General features: G+C 42.3%; 1 protein-coding gene across 9 annotated transcripts in view; it reads left to right on the top strand.

Moving 5' to 3' along the window:
• LOC106578971 (1-phosphatidylinositol 4,5-bisphosphate phosphodiesterase epsilon-1) overlaps window positions 1–12,116 on the top strand; it is a 79,326-nt gene that overhangs the window by 60,316 nt on the left and 6,894 nt on the right. For 6 of the 9 annotated variants that reach the window (XM_014158312.3, XM_014158311.3, XM_014158310.3 and 3 more), the window contains 18 exons: window positions 2–151; window positions 267–384; window positions 612–759; window positions 999–1,121; window positions 1,515–1,651; window positions 2,051–2,289; window positions 2,492–2,553; window positions 2,663–2,828; window positions 2,951–3,058; window positions 3,262–3,378; window positions 3,560–3,718; window positions 3,869–4,001; window positions 4,321–4,362; window positions 5,379–5,503; window positions 5,676–5,793; window positions 6,154–6,291; window positions 10,806–11,099; window positions 11,845–12,008. In XM_014158312.3, the coding sequence (XP_014013787.3) occupies window positions 2–151; window positions 267–384; window positions 612–759; window positions 999–1,121; window positions 1,515–1,651; window positions 2,051–2,289; window positions 2,492–2,553; window positions 2,663–2,828; window positions 2,951–3,058; window positions 3,262–3,378; window positions 3,560–3,718; window positions 3,869–4,001; window positions 4,321–4,362; window positions 5,379–5,503; window positions 5,676–5,793; window positions 6,154–6,291; window positions 10,806–11,099; window positions 11,845–12,008 (2,541 nt within the window). The remainder of the gene's footprint in view (window position 1; window positions 152–266; window positions 385–611; window positions 760–998; window positions 1,122–1,514; window positions 1,652–2,050; window positions 2,290–2,491; window positions 2,554–2,662; window positions 2,829–2,950; window positions 3,059–3,261; window positions 3,379–3,559; window positions 3,719–3,868; window positions 4,002–4,320; window positions 4,363–5,378; window positions 5,504–5,675; window positions 5,794–6,153; window positions 6,292–10,805; window positions 11,100–11,844; window positions 12,009–12,116) is intronic. The other 3 variants (XM_014158314.3, XM_014158316.3, XM_014158318.3) reach the window with 1 other exon arrangement.

Here is a 12,116-nt window from a genome sequence, read left to right as displayed (position 1 = left end):
GGAGGAGGGCAGGTACGAGGGTCCCACTCTTGCTCAGGCTATAGAGCTGTTTGGGGGCCGGCGCTGGAACATGGGCACAGGGGGCACAGAGAAGCCCAGCGCTCAGAAGCACATCTCTACCACCAAGAAGAAGAAGAAAGCTCTCACCAGGGTTAGGAGAAATATACCTAAATATAGTGTTAGTTTGAGAAATACAGCCTTCAAATGTGTTTGTCTGGGTTTGTGGAGATCTGGGTCACTGACTGGGTGTTTCATAAACCACACAGGGAGACAGCGGGGACGCTACCGATGACGAGATATTCCAACGGAAAACCAAGAGCTGCAAGGACACCCTGTGCAGGAACAGGCCGGAGCTGTGTGACGGCATGGACCAGGAAGGGCTAGGTAACATGTCCACTACCCTACACTACACCACCTCGCACAATTCCTCAGTGACATGTAACTGTCTTCCCATACCAGTAGTTTATGGTTTACAGGGAGGTACACTTTCAAAAATGGGAATATCTGGGATTTTAAATAGACCGATTTTTGTTTACTTCTGAATGACTCTTGTTCACTGTGTTTGTCCATTTTTACATTGCGTGTAACCCTGTACGTTATTGATCCCATAGAGGACGGCTTCCCTGGACCCTTCTCCCTGTCGAGCTGTAAGACCCCGGGTTCCTCCTCCTCTTCCTCTTCCTCCAGTATGAGCAGCTCCAACCCCTCCCGTCCTCTCTCCTCCCCCGTCCTGTCAGGCAGCACCAAGGCCCAGCCAGGGTAAGACATGAAACCTGACCCCAGACCTGTTCTTAGAGGGGAAACATTGTATATAGTTGATAATACATCTGTAAACCTATTATCATATACTGATAGTGTAAGCCTCACACCAAATACTATTGCCACTTTATTTAAACATTTTTATCTACGACATATAAAAGACACAAGAGAATACATTTGAAATCTAGTGTTTTTAACTATAACAGTAACCAATCCCCTCTGGTCTTGTCCCTGTGTAGTGCGTGGAGCAGCAGAAGCTGGCACGGCCGGGGGAAGGGCTGCTTCAAGGGCTTCCAGAACCTCATGATCTCTGGCAGCACCATGAGTTTCATCGAGTTCGTCGAGCTCTTCAAGTCTTTCAGGTGCGCTGTCCAACTTCCAGCCTCCTTTCTTTATAGTGCGCAGTAACTATAGTCTATATACAGTCACTGGTAGTGATTAAATGCACTCCCACTGGCAATATAGAGGGAATTCTCGTATCACAAGAGCACAGTTATTGCATTCCATTCAAACATTCAGAAGAAGCTTTTACAAATCCAACCAATCTTTCCCAAGGTTGTTTTGTCAAAGACACACTGGTTTTCTGAAGTGTCTCTCAGTTGAAAACAAAGTCTAAGGCTACACGCCGAAACATGTTGCTCTTATGTAAGAATGAAAAAGCATAACATTGTCCTCTGTCAACGTCCTCCAAGAGTGGCTGAATATTTCCATCAGTTGAATGTGAACGCCCCCGTTGTTGTTTTGATGTGCTGTAGCATTCGGAGCCGTAAAGACCTGAAGGAGCTGTTTGACACCTACGCTGTTCCCTGCAGTCGCTCCGGCATGGAGTCTGCCCCCCTCTACACCAACCTGAGGATCGACGACAAGGACACGGGGCTGCAGCCTGACCTAGGTCTGTCCCTCACATTGTTTTACTGTACTCCTATGTGTTTGTGACTGTGTGAGTGGTTTGCATTGGGTACTGTTCAGTCATTGTTTAAAAGTAAATAAAAAAATCTATATATTTAAGGTCAGAACGTGTATACATAAATGAGAGAACTGGATTGGATTGGGTGGCGATGGTCCAAGCTTTCAGTGCTCAGTCTGTCTAATCATGGAGAATGGGGGCTGATGGGAGCTACTTGATTGCAGAAGCACCAACCGCTCTGTGATAATTTCTCTCTTAGAGGCTTGTTGTTTCAGAAGGACTCTTAACAGTGGAATCACACTGTGGTGTAGGAGTATTGGACGTTAATGTCGTTAGTGTGTTAGTTAGAGAATGACTTAATGATGCAGTTTTCCTGTCCTCCAGACTTGCTGACCCGTAACGGTTCGGACCTGGGCCTCTTAATCCGAACACGGCAGCAGATGTCAGACAACCAGAAGCAGATCTCGGACGCCATTGCGGCGGCCAGCATCGTGACCAATGGAACGGGCGTGGAGAACGCCTCTTTAGGGGTGCTGGGTCTGGCCATCCCACAGCTCAACGACTTCTTGGTCAACTGCCAGCGGGAACACCTGACCTACGACGAGATCCTCAGCGTCATCCAGGTGGGTCACATGACTGGTCCAGCAAGCTGTACTTAAGGGATGTCTTTTACGGTCTGAAAAAATGGTCAGAATTAGATTTTGGAGTGTAATGTCCCTTTAACTAGGCAGACGTGATATACTGCACAATAGACATATAGGTAAGGACCGGAGAATTACATTCCTGTGAAATACTGTTAAATTGGGTTTCTTTTGTCTCCCTCAGAAATTTGAACCTTGCATAAGCATGCGTCAGATGGGTTGGATGTCCTTCGAAGGTTTTGCCAGGTAAATTCATTTCCCAAGAATGACCAACTCAAGAAATGCCGTCATAGGAATTCTGAGATGACATTCGTCACCAGTTTAGTTAGTGACCTTTACCTCTAATCCTCCCCAGGTTTTTAATGGACAAGCACAACTTTGCGTCTAAGAACGAGGAGTCTCAGGTGAACACGGAGGAGCTCCAGTATCCCATGTCTTACTACTACATAGAGTCCTCTCACAACACGTACCTCACTGGACACCAGCTCAAAGGAGAGTCTTCTGTAGAGCTCTACAGCCAGGTGATGATTGACGCAAGCGTATATATTTTCTTCTATATTTTGTAGGGGATTTCTAAGCATCTGATCATTTTACTTAATGTAGCAGGTGTAAAAGAAAGGCCTGCGTGGTTTGTGTTGTCTAGGTGCTGCTGCAGGGCTGCAGGAGTGTGGAGCTGGACTGTTGGGATGGAGATGACGGATCACCCATTATCTACCATGGGCACACCCTCACCACCAAGATCCCCTTCAAGGTTAGTCTGTAACCCTGGCACGACCCTGGCACACTACCACTTTGACCTTATGTCACTGTTTGGCCTAGATACAGTACAATAATGGCCGGCCTCTATTGTAGCTAGATTAATACTTCTGGAATCTCTACGGGTTGTGTTCTAGAATAAATGGGACTAGTGTCATGGATGTTATGCCTCATGTATTGTAACCCTTGGTCTTCTAGGATGTGGTGGAGGCGGTCAATCGCACTGCTTTCGTCAACTCAGACATGCCGGTCATCCTGTCCATTGAGAACCACTGCTCTCTACCCCAGCAACGCAAAATGGCTGAAATCTTCAAGGTACCTCCTCCTGGCTCCAATGGACCTGATCTGTACGGATTCTAGCTGACATGTCATGTGTCCTGTCTCGAAGAACCTTGTTACTGCATTCCTTCCTTTGGAGATTGCTCCAAGTACTTTGATAAAAAAGCCTTTGATTGTAGCATGTCTGTGAGGATTCCTGTTTGTTTGTGTTTTGAAGACTGTGTTCGGAGACAAGCTGGTGACCAAATTCCTGTTTGAGAGCGATTTCTCTGATGACCCTCTGTTGCCCTCCCCGCTGCAACTGAAGGGAAAGATCCTCCTCAAGAACAAGAAGCTGAAAGCACACCAGGCTCCCGTCGACATTGTCAAACAGAAGGTGAGACCTTATACAGTGTGAACACGTGCATTATTACACACGCGTCCCTCGCAGGATGACGTCAGGTTTGTCTTAGGTAGTTTGTTTGTTGACATGGGGGCAAATGGCTACAGGACTTTCCACCAATCATACCGTGCTCTGTTCCCTCAGGCTCACCAGCTGGCCCACATCCAGGCCCAGGCCAGCAACGGGGCACCGGCTGGCAGCTCACCTGGTAACCACAATGATGATGATGAAGAGGAGGAAGACGAGTACGACGATGACTATGAATCCCTGTCTGATGGTGAGACAGATACTTGCTTTGACTGTATATAAACCCTCAGTAACAATGTACACAGCACATACATGGACCAGTAATGTACACTGTACATACGGACCAGTAATGTACACTGCACACACATGGACCAGTGATGTACACTGCACACACATGGACCAGTGATGTAGGAGTGAGATCTTGTATCTAGACTCTTCTTTTTAACATCTTCCTTGATTCTCTCTTTTTAACATGAGTTACAGTAGCTCTACTTGGAGATGGGTTTGTGTTATTCCTGTACTCTCTCCTCCCCTGTCCCTCTGTCCCTGACTGTTCCTCTGTGCTTTAGCTGACGTTCTTACAGCTTCCACTGCCTCGTATAGCCTTGAAGGTAAACTGAACAACATAACCAGCCGCCCTGCCTTCACAGTACCAGCACTACTGCATGGCGCCTACTGTAACACTCTGTCTGTGCAGTGAGCTTGGTCTGGGTGCTGTACGCTTTGCATGTCTCTGTCGCCGGCCTGCTATCTGGAGTGAATTTGAGGCTTTTAATGTACCAAGTGTGGGTACTGGGTGGGTTAGAAGTCTGGTACTGTTATATTGTGTTTGGGGTTTTGTTGTAGTAATATGCTGCAGATGGGACGATCATGTCGCTCGGGGGGGGGGGTCATGTCTAATGATCTGTTTGGCTCCGTGTTGTCAGTACACACAGGGCCAGTATAGTGTAAATACGCCACCCCCCATCCGCACTGCTGTGTTTTGATATGTACGTCCTGACCTCGCTGGTGGCAGTGGCTCATCAGAGAGAGAAAACAAAGACATCTGTTTTCTCAGGCCCCTGCGCGCCTCTGTCCAACGGGGAGCCGTGGGGGTTAAAAAACTTTACTGTTAGGAGCTCTGGGGATAAGCGACGCTCTCACCAGCCACTACTACATGTAACCAGAGCAGTATGAGACACAGACGACGCTACACTGTACTGTAACTGCACTGAACCGGTGGGATTCCTCCTGTAAAATAACTGACATGTTGGTGAAAATTCCTCTTTAACCGCAAAGCACTTTGGATGTGTGTGATGGATGGCTTACATTCATGTTTTGTGTCCTGCTGTGTGTGGGCGAGAGAAGAACAGGAGGCTCTAACTCCCAGCTCTTTGTTTACAGAATCTGCATTGCATTGTGGTATTTGTGGGGGACCAATGTTTTACTCGGAATGGCATTTCCCCAATTCCCAGCATTGCAAGCAAGCTATCTGTTATGGGATGGAATTCTTCTCAGTTTAGCACATATGGTTTGACAAGGAAGACTCAATGTGAAACCATTGACTAACATCACATTGAAAGCAGTCCGTTGATTAAATAAAGCTGGTCTGACTCCCTCCCTCAAAGTTGATGGTTCTGTTTCTCAGATAACATCCTAGATGATAAACCTGACGGGAAGTCCTCAGGGGACAAGGATGATCATCCCATCATTGATGAGATGCCCAAGAGGATGAAGAAAGCAGACAATGCTGTAACCCAGAGCAAAGGGAAGGTGGGTTTCACCTCTAACCCTTGACCTCTAGTCTCTGAACCAAGAGAGACCATTGAGATAAAACGGATCTTAATTGAGAACTAGGAGACACCAGATTTGACAAATGCACCTGAAATGTTTTTATTCTTCGCCGTAATCCCAGATGGAGTGACTGACTCTGCTCCTACCCCAGGTATTTGACATGGAGCTGGGAGAAGAGTTCCATCTCCCCCAGAACAAGAAGGAGAGTCGACAGATCGCTCAGGAACTCTCTGACCTCGTCATCTACTGCCAGGCCGTCAAGTTCCCTGGTAGTCCTCCTTTCATTTACTTTACTTTACTGTATGGCTCATTCTAGCATAGAAATGGTTTATGTTCAAAATGTTGTGTGTTTGCTTATTCCTAGAGTGTTTTTATTCTGCCTGGTGATTTTTCAATCTTGAGGGATACCGATTAAAAGTTCACAAAGGAATAAAATGTAGGTCTATGAATTGATGGTAAATTAGAATCAGGTGGACATCTGCTAGGGGCATAATTCTCCAGAACACAGCCAGAACAAACAAGCAACATTAAACCAGCGAGGGGAGGAGGAGAGATGGTGCCCTTGTCTTACACTCTCGTCTGGGGCTGTCTTTCTGTGTGTGTGTCCATCTGTGTTGTGTGGGAAACAGGCCTCTCCACCCTCTCTCCTTCGGCCTCTGGCAGAAGAAAAGACAGAAAGAGCAGGAAGTCCATCTTTGGCACGGTTCCTGGTCGTAGCGGAGGCAGCCCCGGGGAGGTGGTGACGCTGGGCCGGACCCCAGGGAAGGGTACGTATGGCCGGGCCTTTCCCGATGACCCCTAGACCTGGAGCTGGGGGACGGGATGTGAAGGGACAGGGAAGGGTACATATGGCCGGGGCCTTTCCCCATGACCCAGACCCCTAGACCTGGAGCTGGGGGACGGGATGTGAAGGGACAGGGAAGGACACCCACATAGTCAGACTACACCCCATGGGAACCAGCCTGTTAACTTTTCCATACTTAAAATGGCCCTCTAAAAATGAGTGCACGATGTTATCAAAAGTATACTGAAAGATGCTGAGAGAAGCTGTCGTGGCATTTGTAAAGGGTTTGTAGAAGGTTTGAAATGGGATTTTTTATTTTTTTTATTTAGGCGCATGTTTTTTTCTGGCTCAGCACTGAGGCTTGGCAGAGCATTTGAATAGTAGTGTAGCTAATGCCTCTTTCATGATCAATGCGAACACTAAGGAAGGTACAATTAGTGTTATTTAAATGTCCTACCTAATGAAATATTAGTGTTACATTGTCTTGGAAAAAAGCTTTTTTTAATTGTGTTCAAATCGATATTTGATCTGTCCTTGTTATTCACAGTTATTGCTCTGGATAAACGTATTAGTATCAGAATCAGTATCAGTATCAGAATCAGTATTAGTATCAGAATCAGTATTAGTATCAGAATGGGAATCAGTATTAGAATCAGAATCAGTATTAGTATCATAATGGGAATCAGTATCAGTATCAGTGTTAGTATCAGAATCAGTGTTAGTATCAGAATCGGTGTTAGTATCAGAATCGGTGTTAGTATCAGAATCAGTGTTAGTATTAGTATCAGTATCAGAATCAGTATTAGTATCAGTATCAGTATCAGTATCAGAATCAGTATTAGTATCAGTATCAGTATCAGAATTAGTATGAGAATCAGTATTAGTATCAGAATGGGAATCAGTATTAGTATGAGAATCAGTATTAGTATCAGAATCAGTGTTAGTAACAGAATCAGTATTAGTATCAGAATGGGAATCAGTGTTAGTATCAGAATCAGTATTAGTATCAGAATGGGAATCAGTGTTAGTATCAGAATCAGAATCAGTATCAGAATGGGAATCAGTATTAGTATCAGAATGGGAATCAGTATCAGAATCAGTGTTAGTATCAGAATCAGTATTAGTGTCAGTGTCAGTATCAGAATCAGTGTTAGTATCAGAATCAGTATTAGTATCAGAATCAGTATCAGAATCAGTATTAGTATCAGAATCAGTATTAGTATCAAAATCAGTATTAGTATGAGAATCAGTATTAGTATCAGAATGGGAATCAGTGTTAGTATCAGAATCAGTATTAGAATCAGTATTAATATCAGAATCAGTGGTAGAATCAGTATTAGTATCAGTATCAGAATCAGTATTAGTATCATTATCAGAATCAGTATTAGTATCAGAATCAGTATTAGTATCAGAATCAGTATTAGTATGAGAATCAGTATTAGTATCAGAATGGGAATCCGTGTTAGTATCAGAATCAGTGTTAGTATCAGAATCAGTATTAGTATCAGAATCAGTATTAGTATTAGTATCAGTATCAGAATCAGTATTAGTATCAGTATCAGAATCAGTATTAGTATCAGAATCAGTATTAGTATCAGAATCAGAATCAGTATTAGTATCAAAATCAGTATTAGTATGAGAATCAGTATTAGTATCAGAATGGGAATCAGTGTTAGTATCAGTATTAGTATCAGAATCAGTGGTAGTATCAGAATCAGTGTTAGAATCAGTATTAGTATCAGTATCAGAATCAGTGTTGGTATCAGAATCAGTATTAGTATCAGAATCAGTGTTAGTATCAGTATTAGTGTCAGTGTCAGAATCAGTATTAGTGTCAGTGTCAGAATCAGTATTAGTGTCAGTATTAGTATTATTATCAGTATCAGTATTAGTATCAGAATCAGTATTAGTATGAGAATCAGTCTTAGTATCAGAATCAGTATTAGTATGAGAATCAGTATTAGTATGAGAATCAGTATTAGTATCAGAATGGGAATCAGTATCAGTATCGGTGTTAGTATCAGAATCGGTGTTAGTATCAGAATCGGTGTTAGTATCAGAATCGGTGTTAGTATCAGAATCGGTGTTAGTATCAGAATCAGTATTAGTATCAGAATCAGTGGTAGTATCAGAATCAGTGTTAGAATCAGTATTAGTATCAGTATCAGAATCAGTGTTGGTATCAGAATCAGTATTAGTATCAGAATCAGTGTTAGTATCAGTATTAGTGTCAGTGTCAGAATCAGTATTAGTGTCAGTATTAGTATTATTATCAGTATCAGTATTAGTATCAGAATCAGTATTAGTATGAGAATCAGTCTTAGTATCAGAATCAGTATTAGTATGAGAATCAGTATTAGTATCAGAATCAGTATTAGTATCAGAATCAGTATTAGTATCAGAATGGGAATCAGTATCAGTATCGGTGTTAGTATCAGAATCGGTGTTAGTATCAGAATCGGTGTTAGTATCAGAATCGGTGTTAGTATCAGAATCGGTGTTAGTATCAGAATCGGTGTTAGTATCAGAATCGGTGTTAGTATCAGAATGGGAATCAGTATCAGTATCAGTATCAGAATCAGTATCAGAATCAGTATCAGAATGAGAATCAGTATCAGAATGAGAATCAGTATCAGAATGAGAATCAGTATTAGTATCAGAATGGGAATCAGTATTAGTATCAGAATCAGTGTTAGTATCAGAATCAGTGTTAGTATCAGAATCAGTGTTAGTATCAGAATGGGAATCAGTGTTAGTATCAGAATCAGTATTAGTATCAGAATGGGAATCAGTATTAGAATCAGTATTAGTATCAGAATCAGTGTTAGTATCAGAATCAGTGTTAGTATCAGTATTAGTATCAGAATCAGTGTTAGTATCAGAATGGGAATCAGTATTAGTATCAGAATGGGAATCAGTATTAGTATCAGAATCAGTGTTAGTATCAGAATCAGTATTAGTGTCAGTATCAGAATCAGTGTTAGAATCAGTATTAGTATCAGAATGGGAATCAGTGTTAGTATTAGTATCAGAATCAGTGTTAGTATCAGAATCAGTGTTAGTATCAGAATCAGTATCAGAATCAGTATTAGTATGAGAATCAGTATTAGTATCAGAATGGGAATCAGTATTTGTATCAGAATGGGAATCAGTATTAGTATCAGAATCAGTGTTAGTATCAGAATCAGTATCAGTATCAGAATCAGTATCAGAATGAGAATCAGTATCAGAATGAGAATCAGTATCAGAATGAGAATCAGTATTAGTATCAGAATGGGAATCAGTATTAGTATCAGAATCAGTGTTAGTATCAGAATCAGTGTTAGTATCAGAATGGGAATCAGTGTTAGTATCAGAATCAGTATTAGTATCAGAATGGGAATCAGTATTAGAATCAGTATTAGTATCAGAATCAGTGTTAGTATCAGAATCAGTGTTAGTATCAGTATTAGTATCAGAATCAGTGTTAGTATCAGAATGGGAATCAGTATTAGTATCAGAATGGGAATCAGTATTAGTATCAGAATCAGTGTTAGTATCAGAATCAGTATTAGTGTCAGTATCAGAATCAGTGTTAGTATCAGAATCAGTATTAGTATCAGAATGGGAATCAGTGTTAGTATTAGTATCAGAATCAGTGTTAGTATCAGAATCAGTGTTAGTATCAGAATCAGTATCAGTATCAGAATCAGTATTAGTATGAGAATCAGTATTAGTATCAGAATGGGAATCAGTATTTGTATCAGAATGGGAATCAGTATTAGTATCAGAATCAGTGTTAGTATCAGAATCAGTATTAGTATCAGTATCAGAATCGGTATTAGTATGACAATCAGTATTAGTATTAGAATGGGAATCAGTATTTGTATCAGAATGGGAATCAGAATCAGTATTAGTATCAGAATCAGTATTAGTATCAGTATCAGAATCAGTATTAGTATCAAAATCAGTATTAGTATGAGAATCAGTATTAGTATCAGAATGGGAATCAGTGTTAGTATCAGAATCAGTATTAGTATCAGAATCAGTGGTAGTATCAGAATCAGTGTTAGAATCAGTATTAGTATCAGAATCAGTGTTAGTATCAGAATCAGTATTACTATCAGAATCAGTGTTAGTATCAGTATTGGTGTCAGAATCAGTATTAGTGTCAGTATTAGTATTATTATCAGTATCAGTATTAGTATCAGAATCAGTATTAGTATCAGTATTAGTATCAAAATCAGTATTAGTATGAGAATCAGTATTAGTATCAGAATCAGTATTAGTATCAAAATCAGTATTAGTATGAGAATCAGTATTAGTATCAGAATGGGAATCAGTGTTAGTATCAGAATCAGTATTAGTATCAGAATCAGTATTAGTATCAGAATGGGAATCAGTATTAGTGTCAGAATCAGTATTATTATTATTATCAGTATTTAGTATCAGAATGGGAATCTGCTAAATGACTAGGTAGGTTGTAAATGTACATTTGTCCATCTGACTGACCTCCAGGTGGCGTGGAGGCCATGCGTCTGGGCTGGGAGGAGCAGACGTCGCCTGTATTCAGCCCCAGCGCGTCACTGAGCGCCATCATCCGCACTCCCAAGTGCTATCACATCTCCTCGGTGAACGAGAACGCTGCCAAGCGCCTCTGCCGCCGCTTCTCCCGGAAGCTGATCCAGCACACCACCTGCCAGCTGCTAAGGACTTACCCGGCCGCCACGCGCATCGACTCAGCCAACCCCAACCCTCTGCCCTTCTGGCTACACGGGATGCAAGTGGTGGCCCTCAATTATCAGACTGACGGTAAGGTGATGGAGTGGAGGTTTACTGAGAGGGTCGGTCTAGGTTAGTACCTGGATGAGACTATGCTCAATGCAGATTCTTCATTGAAAGTCATTTTATTTTGTCCAGGACCAGGCTGAAACTTTATTTGGAAGTAACCCATGAAGTCTATAACTAGGGCTCTAGAGTTCTTCCCTGGTCAGGTGACATGGTAATGAAAAACTCAGGGCCCTACTTATTGAACTTTTCATGAAACTCTAGTTGCCTATTCATTGGAAATGGCGTGGGCAGGGTATATTACAGTATGACCCCGTGGAGATGTATTGGAGAAACACTGGCAGGGTCGTGCTCGCTTGCATGTCATGTCATTTCTCTGTAAGGGGTGCTCTGACCTTGGCAGCACCTAGTCCACTCGGTACACTGAACATGGTTGTGATACTGATGGGCCTGATGCATTTTATGGGCTTTGTCTGTTTTACACTAATTTACAAAGCTTGGACGCAGCTTTGCAAGCTGATATGTTTTTCCACTCACCTGTGCCAATTCAGCGTTTCCAAACAAAAATGATGTTTGTGGAACAGTGGATTTAGAGTGGAAGGTCTGCTATTTTTTTTCCTTCTCTCCTTCTCTCCCCTCTTTCACTCACTTTCTCCATCTCTACCTCTGCTCTCTCTCTCTGCTCGCTCTCTTCTCTGCTCGCTCTCTTCTCTGCTCGCTCACTTCTCTGCTCTCTTTTCTGCTCGCTCTCTTCTCTCTCTCTCTCTAGACCTGCCCATGCAGTTGAACACAGCTCTGTTTGAAGCAAATGGGCATTGTGGTTACGTCCTGAAACCTCCAGTGCTGTGGGATCGCTGCTGTCCCCTCTACCAGCAACTCTGCCCCCTGGAGAGAGATGTAGAGAGCATGAGCCCAACACTCTATTCTCTGACGGTGAGCACACACACACACACACACCCTTCTATATGTTTTTGGACAGCAAACTTTTTTTTATACTCCAGCATTTTGGATTTGAGTTCAAATGTTTCATATGAGGCGACA

This window comes from Salmo salar, chromosome 19 (genome assembly GCF_965601325.2).
Source record: "Salmo salar chromosome 19, fSalSal1, whole genome shotgun sequence".
NCBI lineage: Eukaryota > Metazoa > Chordata > Actinopteri > Salmoniformes > Salmonidae > Salmo > Salmo salar.
The sequence above is the reverse complement of the archived record's forward strand: the minus strand, read 5'-3'. Positions and strand labels throughout refer to the sequence as shown.